This window comes from Solanum verrucosum, unplaced genomic scaffold, assembly GCF_900185275.1.
Source record: "Solanum verrucosum unplaced genomic scaffold, falcon-dt-bn FXZP01000196.1, whole genome shotgun sequence".
Taxonomy (NCBI): domain Eukaryota; kingdom Viridiplantae; phylum Streptophyta; class Magnoliopsida; order Solanales; family Solanaceae; genus Solanum; species Solanum verrucosum.
Window position 1 is genome coordinate 1767964 of NW_026020420.1, and position 14593 is coordinate 1782556.

Here is a 14593-nt window from a genome sequence, read left to right on the forward strand (position 1 = left end):
GGTGAACCAAATATCCGCCACTAAAGTATATGCACTAAATAATGCAATGATTATTAATCTTTATGTTAACTTCCCTGTATAATTTTGTCTGCAAACCAAACGAGTTAAAAGAACTAAAGAAGTGAAGAAAACAACAAAAAGAAAGGCAATGAGTCTTGCTTGCCATTACTTTCAGGGTAGCAGTCCAACATAAACTGCTTCATACAAAAAAATTACAAACTCCATATACAAGTTTAACAAAACCTTTTCTTCCAACAATCTCCAAAAACTGCTGAAAAGATGAAAAAAATTATGAGAAGAAAAGAATGCTTCAAGAAATCAAACCAAAACTCATTCTTGAAGAAGTCCATCATTTCACAAGCCACTCCAAACCATGCAATAACCCAAACTACTAATGCAATAAACACAAAACTGTAAACCACCTTCAACTCCTTTTTGTCAGTCAATCATCCTGAGCATCTTCATTCTTTGTCGGAGTCGCTTGAACTTGATCCCTTCTCGTGGGATTAGTCCTTCTTGCCTTTAACATCAGATGTAGCAGGCATATCAACAGCATAATCTGGTTTTTCAGCTGTTGATGTCTTTGCTTCTTTTAGGACAACTTCATGATCACCTTTTTCAGTTTCAACTTCACCAAAATCAGGAAAATCAGATCCTCTAACACTTGATTCCATATCATTGGATGAGCCTGCTTCAATTGGCTTCGCTTCTGCTGACTCACGTTCAGAAGTGGAGTTCAGGGGTTTCTCCAGATTTCCTTCCAAGACTTGTTTCAAAGCCAAGTCTGTTTCGATGTTTTGTGAATCTGAAGAAGCTCCTACGTCTTCGGATTCCCCAGGATGCTCATCACCACCAACAGAATCACGACGGATGAGTGTCTCATCATCACTCTCAGAAAGTTTTTCATGATCCAAATCAAAATATTCAGTTGGTCTTGTTTCAAGAATTGGTAATTGCATATTGCGTGTCACGCTTGACGCTTCTAGCACCACTGTGTTGTCAGAACTCCCAGATACTTCAGTTGCTAGCTCAGCATTAGGTTGCTCAAGAACATTAGATTTCTTCATTTCTTTCTCAGATATTCTCCTAAATATCATGTCAATATCTTCAAATGTTTCTGCATCTGGCACTGGCATTTCAGAATCTTCCAGCGCTGAACTTGACACTTCAGCTGCAGATTCTTCGGTTGCTAGCTCAGCATTAGGTTGCTCAAGAACATTTGATTTCTCATCTATTTCTTGCTCAGATATTTGCCTAAATGCTAGGTTAATATCTTCAGCAGTTTGTTCTTCCACTACTGGCATTTGAGGATCTTCCAGCACTGAACCTGACACTTCAAACACCGCTGCATTGACAGAATTCCCAGATTCTTCAGTTGTTAGCTCAGCATTAGATTGCTCAAGAACATTCGATTTCTCAGCTATTTCTTGCTCAGATATTTGCCTAAATGATAAGTTAATATCTTCAACTGTTTGTGCTTCCAGTACTGGCATTCCTGAATCTTCATGTACTCTACTTGACACATCAAACACTGCTGCATTGTCAGAATCTCCAGATTCTTCAGTTTCAAGCTTAGCATTAGGTTGCTCAAGAACATTCGATTTCTCAATTTCTTGCTCAGATATTTGCCTAAATGCTAAAGTGATGTCTTCAGCTGTTTGTGCTTCCAGTACTGGCATTCCAGAATCTTCCTGTACTGAACTTGACACATCAAACTTCACTGCATCATCAAAATCCCCAGATTCTTCAGTTGCTAGCTCAGCAAAAGGTTGCTCAAGAACATTTGATTTCTCACCTATTTGCCTAAATGTCAAGTTAATATCTTCAGCTGTTTGTGCTTCCAAAACTGGCATTCCAGAATCTTCCTGTACTGAACTTGACACATCAAACACCACTTCATCGTCAGAATTAACAGATTTTTCAGTTACAAGCTTAGCATTAGGCAGCTCAAGCACATTCGAATGCACTATTTCTTTCTCAGAACTAATTCTAAATGCTGATTCAATGTCTTCAATTGTTTGTGCTTCCACCACTGGCATTTCAGAATCTTCCTTCACCGAACTTGACACTTCAAACACCGCAGCATCGTCAGAATCTCTAGATTCTTCAGTTACAAGCTTAGCATTAGGAAGCTCAACCACATTCAAATGCTCTTTTTCTTTCTCAGAACTAATTCCAAATGCTGACTCAATATCTTCAATTGTGCGTGCTTCCACTTCTGGCATTCCAGAATCGTTCAGTACTGAACTTGACACTTCAAACACCGCTGAATTGTCAGAACTCCCAGATTCTTCAGTTACTAGTTTAGCATTAGGTAGCTCATACACATTCGAGTTCAATGTTTCCTTCTCAGAAGTACCTCTAAATGCTAACTCAATATCTTCAACAGTTTGTGCTTCCAGCACTGGCATTCCAGAATCTTCAGCATTATATAGCTCAAAAACATTAGATTTCTCCATTTCTTTCTCATAAACTTGCCAAAACGCTGACTCAATATCTTGAATTGTTTGTGCTTCTAGTACTGGCATACCAGAATCAGTTTCCTCTTTGACTATAACTTCTTGAGGCACTTCAGTCACTCCAGTTTGAGCAGATTCTGCATTTGCCACCTCAAAGACAGAGTTTTGAGCTTCAGCTATAGTCATTTCCGGAACTATCTCTTGAGCATCCAAATTAAGTTTTTTCATGGGATCTGAAGGCCCAATATCACTATCCGCAGGGAGTCCTCCTTCAATTGATCTAGCATCAACAGCATTATGAACTTCTCCTTCAGCAAATTTTGTATGAGATGCATCAAGATGATCAATAATGCTCATTCCAGATTTTTGAATTTCTGAAGCACACTCCTTTTCTTCATGCTTATCAATCTCTTCAAATGTGGATGCGTTTAAAATATCAGGGTGCAACGGAAACTTTCTTTCATGACCTTCAGCACAGGCCTCTTCAGCAACTTCTGGAGTGCCAGAATCAACAGTGTGGAATGCAGACAAACCCTCTCCAGTGGAGTCGATTCGTCTCTCGAACTCATTCTGGCTTGATCCCAGCTCATTGATGCTAAAGTCACCAACTGTATCTAATTCATAGAGAAATGCCTCATCAATGTCCTCAATACCATCTGTTTCTTCAACTATATATAGCTCATCATGCTGAAAATCAGCTGCTTCTGGTGGCAATACATAGTTTTCCAAGACTTTGATCTGGTTATCATTTTCCTCGAGGATCATGTTCTTTAGACCTGATAGACTAGCACCTCTTGGGGCCTCAACAACCTCATGCAGATTGGAAATAGAGTTGGGAGTACGTGGGGAGCTGATAATAGGAACTCCATCATCAAGGTCATGGATTTCTGAAACATTCAAGATCTCAGTGGTGCTTGCTTCCTCAATTGACTCAACCAGGATAGCTGGTGTCTCCTGCTTATCAGAAAAAGACGCACTTAAAGTACTAGGATTGTTTCCCAACTAGAAGCATTGAAAGTAAAGAAGAGTGAGAGGAAAGAAATAAATTAACTTCCCAATAACATAAGGACGATAACAATTTTTTGATGCATGACTTCAATAAGATACACAATAGTTGATCCTATCACAAATAAAACTTTTAATGTTCTTCATCCATATCCCCCAGTCCCCACCCCACCACGGAAATGTAAGACTCGCAAAGTAACAGTTAAAGCAAAACCTGAGAATGTAACCAGTCATGTCTCCAATCATCTTGGCATGATGCTATCACCAGTCCAATTATTTTGGCACGATGTACTAGTACATGCAAGTAACCAGCAGTATATGCTCATCCAGATTATGTAGGATATTAATAGTATGTAACATGGCGAAATTACAAGTGACCAGCAGAAATTCACTCGTCCAGATGATGCAGGACATCAATAGTGAGTGACACACAGCCATATTACAAATATCCAGCAGCAATCCGCTCATCCACACGGTGGATGATATTTTGCTCAAATACGCAATATATTCCTAGCCAGTTAATTAGTACTTCTATCACTGACTCTGTCAGATCCATTATTAGATTTTGACATTCTAAAGTTCATTCACATTTGTTTACCTTTAGAGGTAAGGAATTTGTGCAAAATATGCTTTATCCATACTGCATTTTTGTCAAGTTCAAGGTTCATTTATCAAACTGTGAAGTCAAGAGCAGGATATCAGTAGCAGTATTTTACTTCTTATGTGATAGATCCAGATAACTTTTAGCTATCTAGAGTCATTTTGTTCTTCTGGTCAATATTAATTTTTAATTAGTGTGGAAACAGGTCTAAGTTCTGGCCCTTTTTTTATGGATTTACTCCTCTTTCTGGCTTTTCAAATGCATAGTTTATAATACAAATATGGTTATGCTTCCTTTTGAAAGCTATAAAATTCACCACTACTGACTCGCTGATGTCATACGACAGAATATTTATCTTGAATTTAATCAAGATGGGAAATTGCATGATTTTGAAAATCTATGTTTTGAAGTTTTTTGGCTTTGTAGTTTTTTCTTCACTCAAGGTTGAGTCACATAGATATGCCTTGGTTTGACACAATATGCCCAAAAACTTTTAGGCTTATAGTTTATCCTCCAACATGAAACAATCTATATCATGTAAAACATGCCAACATGAGTACCAGACTATTGTTCTACTATTATAGGTATCTAAGCTGCAGTTTTCTAATGCAATCAGTTCAACAACATATCCAGTGTAATCCCACAAGGGAAGTTTGGGGAGGGTAGAGTGTAGGCTGACCTTACCCCTACCTTAGGAGGTAGAGAGACTGTTTCCGATAGACCCTCGGCTCAAGGAAAAACATTTCAAAGCAGGTCGGAAAAAGAAACAGCAGAAGTGAAGAAGCCATAGCAAAGTAATATAGAAAGCATGACAAAAAATTCTGAAATCAGTTCAAGTACAATAAATTATGCGTCTTTGCCTTGTTATTTGGTAAATCAAGTAGGTATGTCTTTTTTGCCCATAGCAACAATCGCGCATTTAAAGATAAAAAGTTAACCAGCTTTCAATTTTCAACGTAAATGAGTTATGATATATGAAATGAGAAGTGATGAAGAAAGAGAAGTTGCTTAAAGGAAATGCATAAAAGAGAAATGTGGAACGAAGTGTTTACCTTCACTTCCTTATCATCTGATGGATGTTCATCAATGGATTTGTCTGAGTATGCCAATTCTTCTTCACACTGTGAGATGGACCTCTCTGTAGAAGCATATTGATGTCCAACAGAGATCTGTGTTTCATCCACTTCACTCAGAGCATCAGTAACCGAACTTTCAACAGCATCCAATGAGGGAAGATCGTGCTGTTCAGAGACTATAGATTCCTCCTTCTCAGTCACATCCTCCACAGATTGCTTCTCCAAAGAAGGCATAACTGGTTGATCAAGTGGAACCTCTGCGATCAGAGAACGCTGTTCATCACCCATCTGGCGAATGTTTTGATGATCTGAGGATGTTGAAAGGGATTCAAAGGCGTGGTCTACAACAAGTTGAGACACAATATGGGTATCTGCATCAAATCTTGAAGAAGAAACTTGATGTTGTGCATGATCAATAGTTCCTTCTTTATGCCCAATATCTTCGTCTGCTGATGATTCCAAGTCAATAGATGTCTGACCGACGACCAACTCAGGCACCGGAAGGGCATTTGCACCGCCAAAGACTTCATCATCTTCAGAAATCTCCGCCTTTGCAACATCGAGCTCATTTTGGCATACCACCTCCCTTGACAGAAATTTTTGGCCATCTGCTGGTGCCAAAATCTCTTCATTAGTTGGAAGGGATTTTTCAATGTCCTGACTATTTTCCTCAGATTCCCTCTCTACGAATGAAATAGTTCTTTCAACCAATGTAGGAGGAAACACTGTCTCAGATTCCACATGCTGATCTGAAGAAAAGGAGGCTGAAAATCTGTTTTCCCTAATAGCAGAAGGACTGGAATCATAAATAGGAAGTTCGCGTGGAGTATGATCTACTGAAGTGCTTGTGATGTGGAAATCAGGTCCATCAAATGAAGCTTGCCTGGAGATCCCATTTTGTTCAATATGTCCCATTATCTCCTCGAAACTTGATCTCATTTCTCCTTCTTTATCAATGAAGACCCTTTCACTCACTTCTGCCAACGATGAGGAGCTAGATTGGCTGCTGTATCTTTGATAAGAAGTTTCTGGCTTGGATTGAATTTCGGTTGGATTAAGTTCCAATGCGCTGGTCACTCTTCCTTCCTGGAGCAAAGTTTCTTCTGCTTCATGATGATTTTCCACAGTTCCCAGATGCACCAAAGACTCTACTTCTTCGGAGGATTGACTTCCATGTCTGACATGCTCAGAAGTATGCTCTGGCTCCTCCGAGATATGTTCATCCATGAGGTTTCTGCATTCCAGTTCTTCTTGATCAAGGCTTTTGTGTCTGAGCTGCCCTTCAATGAGGTTACTGTCTTCCATATCTTCAACTGAACTTAGTGATTCTGTTTCAGGAACAGAACTCACCTTCGAATCACTAAGTTCGCTAGATTGTCTTTGAAATGGTGAGTAGCTTGTTCCCTCTGTAGCCATTCTCTCCGGAACAAAATAGGGTCTCAAATGGCTATCTTGCTTGTCTTGCCTGTTCAGCCCGAAGATTGAGGGTCTTACGATAAAACTTTCATGCCTCCGGAAAAGTGGATCCTTTGCTTGAAATGTTATAAAGTCTTGTTCGTCCTCCATAAGATTAGGTTTCTCTTCACTTGAGTCATAAGGAAGATCAAATGGATTTCGCCTTGGTACTAAAACAGATGGAGCAGACCCTGGGATTGGTGGCAGTCCAAGGTCATAGTTATCACTATGAACATCAAATGGATTGTTTCTTGCTGTAGAAATGGACGGGATGTTGAATGGAAGATCAGCACTTTCCAAGTCAATCAAATTCTTTTCGGTCATCACCAGCCTCATTTTCTTCAGTGCTCTTCTCCTTGCCATAAGATTCTCCAACCGTTGGTTCCTTTCGACCTCAGAGCTTCCCAAGTCAATTAGATTCTTCTGATCCTCTTCTGTCCATGTAATAGCTGACTTACTTATATCTTCCTCATCCTGCTTTCCTTCGTCATCTTCACCATCTTCATTCTCGTCATCTGCAACTTCTAGCTCTTCTTGATTTTCAACACCATCATCAGAATCGTTATCACTCTCAGTGGTCTTACCAGAACTATCTGAAGAAGCATCAGAACCATCATGCAACAAACTAACATGCTGAGGAGTGTCTTCATCCAAAAGCGGATGGAGCTCATGAAGCATTGGAATAATGTCAGCCATTGAAGCATCTGGAGAAGAGCTCTCAGCTCGATCAGACTCCGAATCAAAAGACTCATCGTCATCGTCATCCTCCTCTTCCTCCTGTTCTTCCTCTTCCTCCCTCTCCTTTTTCCAAGGGGAACCAGGAAGAGAATTAAGATTCACCCTTCTAGAATCAAAGGAATCTGATCTATCAAAGTCATACTCAATGTTCTCATTATCAACCGTCGGAATGGGAGAGTACCGACTCTCCAAAAGCTCCCCATCATCATGTTTCTCTTCACTCTTTTCACTGTTTTGCTCATAAAACTCCCTTGCTGCTTCCTCAAAATCTTCATCAACCGTTGGAATTGGAGAGTATTGACTCTCTAGAAGTTCCCCATCATCATGTTCCTCTTCATTCTTTTCATTGTTTTGTTCATAGAACTCCCTCACTGCTTCCTCAAAACCCTCATCAACCGTTGGAATCGGAGAGTATTGACTCTCTGTAAATTCCCCATCACCATGTTTCTCTTCATAGTTCTGCTCATGAAACTCCCTTCCTGCTTCCTCAAAACCCTCATTCCTAAATTGAAAATCTCGAGACCTTTCCACAAGTAGAGGGGAAAGATCACTGATCTTATCAATCGACTGATCTACGATGCCCCTCTCCGTAAATCTCTCCACATAGTAACTATCTTCAGCACTCTCAATATGAGTAGTATCATACAATACACCAGTTCTCAAAGGCACAATATCATGACTACTTGTTGTTTCCTCCCTTTCGATTTCGGGTATATTTGGCTGACCAAAACTTAGTAAAGTTCCAAGCAGAACAGCAGTACAAACAAGAACTGGAGATGCAGCTAACAATATTGAAAACAGAAATGGGAAAGATCTGTACAAAAATGCTATGAAACACAGCATACTCACAAGAAAAGGATGTTTTAACACTGTAACATAACATCCTTTAATTGAAAACATCAAAATTCTCCTCATTTCAACTCCAATCTCTACTAATCCAACACCCATCTTTTTTTCTCACTATAAAAAACTACTCAAAACTTCAACACAAATATCAAATATCACAGCAAAACAACTCAATCCCCTTACTTACCAAGAGCAAGACCTTCCAAGTTCCAAACTGCACCAAAAAATGAAAAATACACACAAAGAGATCAGCTTCAACACAACAAAAGAACCAAATAAAAAAACCCCAAGTAAGCTATTCTTGAATTAAAACAACAAAAGAAGAATAAATCAAGATTCATACCAGCTCTTCGACTACAGATCAAAATCAATTCTCCAATAAACAAAAAAAAACCCCAACTTTCTTCTTCTTCTTTTTTTCACCTCAGCTAATAAAAGTTTACTTCTATTTTGTTTTAGCTAAAACTAAAGAGAAAACAAGGTAATCAAAAGAAGTAAAAAGAAAGAGATATAGGAAAAAGAAAAAGTTTGCACCTTTCTCTTTCAACCCTCTTTCCTTTTTCCTTAACTTTCGGTTCTATTCTTCAAATCCCACCAATGGGGCCTGAAAAAATCAAATAAAAATTGAATCTTTTTACAGCATAGACTTTTTTTTTAATAAAAAATCAAGAATTTATATGACAAAATTCAATTATTTGAAGAATTATATTCCATTTTGAGATTGAAAGTAACAGACAGACATGCATCAATAATAATATAATTAAGACAGCTAAGTAGGGATGGATTTACAGTGCAGAAAGAATGATGAAGAAGTTGTTTTTTGCAGAATTTTTAATTAGTTTAATGTTAAACTTTTGAAGTGGGGAGGATGAAGGTAATCATTACTATTTGTTGCTCTTTTGATTAAGTTAATCTTGATTAATGGCTGTCAATAGGACAGGAACACAACACTTTCACAGTATTTAAGGACATCTTGTCTTTAGACAAAACACATGTAGTTTGAATAGCGAGATAAGGATAATAATTTCAAGATAAACTTTTTTCGCATAATTTATAGGTAAAACAGTTCTAAGATAAATTCGATTCATATGTTGTGAATATGAGTTATAAAGTTGTTACTGGGAAAAGAGTTCAAAATATATCCTAACTTTGACAGAAATTAATGTAACGATCCTAAATTTTGGGCAGGACATATTACTCCTGCACTATTTAATAGTATATTTTAAGGATATATAGGTGTCCATGTGTATATCATAAATATTGCATCATTATAAATAGTAACTTATCCAATTGGACACTTATATATTTTTAAAATACACTATTAAATAGTGCAAGAGGTAATAGGTTATGTCCAAAGTTTGGGATTATTTTAATAAATTTGATCAAAGTTTGGATATATATCAGACGGTTTCCCCTTATTAATATTTATATTAGAGTAAGTTGTTTACATCATACATTTTCAATCTTTAGTCTGATCATGCTAACATAGGATATTTTTTCTAATCATGATAATATAAGATATTTATGTGTCGAATTACTCTTCTTTAGTCTCAAGATAAAACACACATTTTTTTTAATCATGTATTGATTATGGATAATTAACTTAATCATGATTATATGAAAATATATAGTTAAAAAGTGAATGAAAACATTAGGTTTGATGTGGAAATTGTCAAGAGTTCGTGGGGACACATCTTTTTAATTTATTTATTGAATAATTGGTAGTTGTGATTTGAGAGTTGCAAATTTGCAATCCTCAACTTCACTTGATAGGCCACAATATTATGTGATTAATCTTACGTGTATTTACTGAATTTTATTTAATATACTATATAATAATATATTAATAAAATTATTTGTTATTATGTTAAAATAATTAATTTTATATATTTTAATAGTTAAGTGGCCAAACTATTTTTATCACATTTAGCTAAGTTAAGTGTACTTACTATGATAATTAAGTCACAAAAACTTCGTCTATTGAATCATCTTAATAGGGGTATATTGAATGGCCTTATTGTTTTAATAGGTAGATTTTAATTACTATAATCATAAAGAATGTTGTGACCAACAAGGGTTATGATGGAGTGGTAAGTACTCTTTCATTCTTAACCAAAAAGTCTCGGGTTCGACCTCCCTTGGGTATGGAGTCATCTATGTTAGGGAGAGAGTTTTACCCTCAAACTGAAAAAAGTGTTATTGGTTTATTGGTATTGGGTTAACGACCTAGAGAACTAAGAACGTGAGTATTTGCTATACTTTTACTACACCAAGCAGAATTTTGAACTCATTGAGTAATTAGATTTCTCTTTTTTTTTTTTATTTTGCGTTAAAAAGTTGGTCAAGTCATACATTTATTTTGAAAACATTTTCTTATTAGTTAAACCGAAAATTGTACCATTAAAGATCTAAACCAAAACCGATAACAAATATTTTATTGATTTGATTATTGATTTAGCATATTTAAAAATCAAAAATTGATAAATCGAATCCAACCAAATTGACCGATACACAACTCTAATCATGTAAATCAATTTAATGATTGTAATTTGTATGTGAAACTAGCTCAACAATTGACATAATGACACATAAATTAGATGATATTCTTATCCTTTTTTCAATTGTAGAATTATAAATGATAATTTAGACATTGCTAATTTAGAGATCAATTTTCTAAAAAATACATTCTTAACTTTATTTTTCTTAATTTACATTATATTTCGAGTAAATCGCAAATTCATTATACTTTTAAATTCATAATATAAAATTTGGGATAAACTGCCATTTCCCGCGAATAATTTCACAAATTCACTCCTCATTTTCAACTAGGGTTTTGGCGTCTGAGATTTGCAGAGATTTTTTCCGATTTCCATTTCCCTAAGAAACTCATCAGCTTCGAAATCTAACTGGTAAGTTTCTCTTGTTTCGATTTTGTTTTTGGTGATTTCAGTGTATGAGTTTTGCTCTATGAACTATAAGCTTCAGTTTTCGTACTGCGATTGATTGTTTGAAATCTGCATATGTGAGTTGAGTTTTGCTCTATGAACTATCAGAATTTGTTGATATTCGCAACATAAGCTTCATTTTTCACAGTCCGATTGATTGCTTGAAATGTGCATATGTGAGTTGAGTTTTGCTCAATGAACTATCAGAAGTTGTTGATAATGGCTTCATAAGCTTTCAGTTTTCGTTCTCGGATTGATTGTTTGAAATTAGCATACGTGAATTGAGTTTTTCTCTATGAACTATTAGAAGTTGTTGATATCGGTTTATAAGCTTTATTTTCGTACTCTGATTGACTGTTTAAAATTTGCATATATGAGATGAGTTTTGCTCTATGAACTATCAGAAGTTGTTGATATCGCCTTATATAAGCTTCAGTTTCTGCAGTTCGGTTTAATGTTTAAAAACTGCATATGTGAGTTGAGTTTTGCTTTATGAACTATCAGAAGTTGTTGATATCGCCTTATATAAGCTTCAGTTTCTGCAGTTGGGTTTAATGTTTAAAAATTGCATGTGTGAGTTGAGTTTTGCTCTATGAACCATGAGAAGTTGTTGATATTGCTTTATAAGCTTCAGTGTTCTTACTGCGATTGATCCTCTGAAATGTGCATATGTGAGTTGAGTTTTGCTCTATGAACTATCAGAAGTTGTTGATATTGACTTATAAGCTTCAGGTTTTGTACTCTGATTTAATGTTTGAAGTCTGCATATGTGAGGTGAGTTTTGCTCTATGAACTATCAGAAGTTGTTGATATCGCCCTAAAAGCTTCATTTATCGTACTCCAGTTGAATGTTTGAAATCTGCATATGTGAGTTGCGTTTTGGAGTAGAATTGTGAAGTAAATGTAGTTGCGATATTTCCTTTTTATGCCCTTCTATTTTACTGCTTTTGAGGAAATAGGATGGTGGACTGTAAGAAGAGAAGTGTTTTATAGCTTGATTGGCTTTGTAGTTGGTGGGAAAAGAATGCAAAAGAAATTACTCATGTTAGCTCTTTATTGCTTACTGAAAGATGAGAAGAATCAAGGAAGTACTGTTAATGTTGTTAAAAATTGCTATTGAATTGGAAATTTTATGTTATTCATGAGCTCTTCTATTGTCACTTTATCTGAAGCTGTGGAATGCCCTGTTGTAAGGGGGGACGAGTTTTTGGGGTTGCTTGCTGCTTGCTTGGTGGGTGGGTGGTCAGGTCTATGAGTCCTCCCTATTGAGTTGGGAAACTTTGACTGAAAACACTAGAAGATGGTAGTGTCGTAGTGATAGCGGATAGGTCATGCTCTTGGAGAAAAGAAGTGACCAACATGGATAATTAATGAAATATGAAAGGTCATGAACTTGTTTCAGTAAAGGAGGAAAGAAATGACTTAGAAAGTAAACTTCGTATTATTTCCCCATTGGTATAGTTGGTTTATTTGTTTTGCTCTTCTTTCCTTTTGTTTCCCTCTCCTTCCTGTTGTCCCTGTCTTGAAACCAGCATTCATTTTCTTCCGTCTCTTCTTATTTCCCCATCTTCCCTCCTAATTTCGCTTCTTTTCACTTATGTTCATATTTTAGTTTTGATTCATCTTCCTTTCTTATTGAATTTAGTACTTTATTTTTTGGGTAGAATATTTTTATGCAAAAATATGGAATTACAAGACTTCCAACTATTTTTCTCTATTCTGAGTTGGTGTTATATATTTGCTGTGCTTTCATGAACCCACCAAACTCCAGGTTATTTCACTGTTGCATAGTAATGGATCTACTAATTGATAGTTAGACAGAATAGTCCAGTCAGATGCAATTGTTGTTTCAAATATGAATGAATGAATGAAGATGCTGCAGTGTAATTATGGATAACATGGTAGAAAAACAGTGTTTAATCTGCCAATACTTGTGCTTAATTGTTAAACTCTTTTCTCAGTTTTCCAATTTTTGTTTAGAGGTATGGATACAACAAATCCTGCTGTCTTCGTCAATGCTGAGCTCCTCCGCTTGTACATGGGAAGGAGAGTTCGAGCTGTGATTCAGGTTATGCGCTCTGATGGCGGTGGCACAGTGAACGGGAGATCTACAGATGATCAGCAGATAGTTGTGAAAGGCAATCCACCTGGTCCTCTTACAACATTTGTTGAGGTCACAGGTATCGCTGACAGTAACCAATCTATCCGTGCTGAAGCATGGTCCAACTTTGGGGACAATCTAGGTACCACTTCAAATCACTCCATTAATATTTTACTATGTTTAATCACTATGTCTTTAGGTGCTGGAATCCTCCTGACTGCTTCTTTGTTTGCTCTTTGTTGTCCTGCATTTATGCTTTAAAGTCATGAACCATAAATGTTTTTCGAGCTATTTTCCCTATAAAAGTATGCTGGAAGAAAAACAACTTACGTTCAAAGTTTCTGCGAGTTATTAGGAGTACCGGAATTATAGGCAGTTACCTTATATACTAAAATGCTATTGGATTGTGCAGCGTGGATCTATAAACAGATCACTTATATATTTGTTTGGTTGTTAGTATATACCCCATGAGCTTGATCATCTTATGCATTACAAGAGTGGGAAGTGGGTACCTAAGCTCCTCATCTCCTCGGAGATCAACAAAATAAAGCTTTCAGGATTTAACTCTCCTTTTCCTTTTTGTTGAACATGGAAATCAAGTCAACAGGAATTTTATTTGATTAAATTGGAAGTGCAAATGAGTGATTATTGATATAATGCATACCCATCTTCATGGATTTATATTGCTCAACTTTGTTTGCTTGTGAGAACCCGAATTTCAAAGGAATGAATTCTGAGATGAGGCTTTTCTGTTGCAGATACATATAGCTATAACCGTATTTGCATGCTGGCAAATGGCGATTACAAACACTTGTTCATATGAGGACTCAAAAATGACATGATTTAGTGGATCCTAATAAGTGATCCAACTCTTTCAGTATCTCCATCCTTTATTTAAATACATGATGCATGTGAATACTTGTTTGGAGATTTGTTTTAGTTTGGGATGCTTGTTATGTTATGGTATATGTTTCACAGAGTGAACCTGCTGAAATCCACAACTTTTACTTTATTTACATTTTGGTTGTTGCTTGCCAATGTTAGCTTTTGCTGATTGTCAACTGTTGCAAACCTAGCCATAAAAATAATCAAAGTGGCATGTGTAATTTGGCACGCAAGCTATCCGAACACCAAGATTATTAGAATAAATCAAGTAACATGTGGAAGTAATAAGTTATAACGTAAATTTTTTTCACCTAATAAGGTTAAAAATACATAGTTTTTGTTAATTAATGCTTTTAGCTCTTGTATCGTATTTATAATTTTGTTTGTATCTTCATTTTCCTTTTACTCTTAGTTTGCATGGTTGTTGCGTATTGTTTTATAATGTATCATATTATACTGTTTTGATTTAACAAATATTGTGT

General features: G+C 36.2%; 2 protein-coding genes and 1 long non-coding RNA gene across 6 annotated transcripts in view; 1 reads left to right on the forward strand and 2 right to left on the reverse strand.

Moving 5' to 3' along the window:
- The window catches only part of LOC125840965 (uncharacterized), a 229332-nt gene that overhangs the window by 5277 nt on the left and 209462 nt on the right, over positions 1-14593 (reverse strand). The gene's annotated exons all lie outside the window — the stretch shown is intronic.
- LOC125840927 (uncharacterized) lies at positions 142-8576 on the reverse strand. 2 transcript variants are annotated; one of them, XM_049519907.1, is made up of 4 exons: positions 8524-8576; positions 5118-8394; positions 1796-3413; positions 142-1420 (listed from the first exon to the last, which is right to left on the reverse strand). In XM_049519907.1, exons 2-4 carry the CDS (start codon positions 8280-8282, stop codon positions 507-509), a joined length of 5697 nt encoding a protein of 1898 aa, XP_049375864.1. In that variant the 5' UTR covers positions 8283-8394; positions 8524-8576; the 3' UTR covers positions 142-506. The 2 variants fall into 2 exon arrangements, with proteins under 2 accessions (XP_049375864.1, XP_049375863.1); XM_049519906.1 differs by having other exon boundaries at positions 142-3413.
- Positions 10982-14224, forward strand: LOC125840962 (replication protein A 14 kDa subunit B-like). Its single transcript, XM_049519951.1, has 3 exons — positions 10982-11089; positions 13106-13368; positions 13985-14224. Exons 2-3 carry the CDS (start codon positions 13110-13112, stop codon positions 14047-14049), a joined length of 324 nt encoding a protein of 107 aa, XP_049375908.1. The 5' UTR covers positions 10982-11089; positions 13106-13109; the 3' UTR covers positions 14050-14224.

Excerpts from the sequence above, each read along its gene's own strand:
- LOC125840927 (XM_049519906.1), bottom strand. The coding sequence starts at position 8,282 with ATGGGTGTTGGATTAGTAGAGATTGGAGTTGAAATGAGGAGAATTTTG. Across the intron at positions 3,414-5,117 it reads CAGATGATAAGGAAGTGAAG|GAGACACCAGCTATCCTGGT; the intron begins GTAAACACTTCG and ends TCTGATAAGCAG.
- LOC125840962 (XM_049519951.1), top strand. The coding sequence starts at position 13,110 with ATGGATACAACAAATCCTGCTGTCTTCGTCAATGCTGAGCTCCTCCGC. Across the intron at positions 13,369-13,984 it reads CAACTTTGGGGACAATCTAG|ATACATATAGCTATAACCGT; the intron begins GTACCACTTCAA and ends TTTCTGTTGCAG.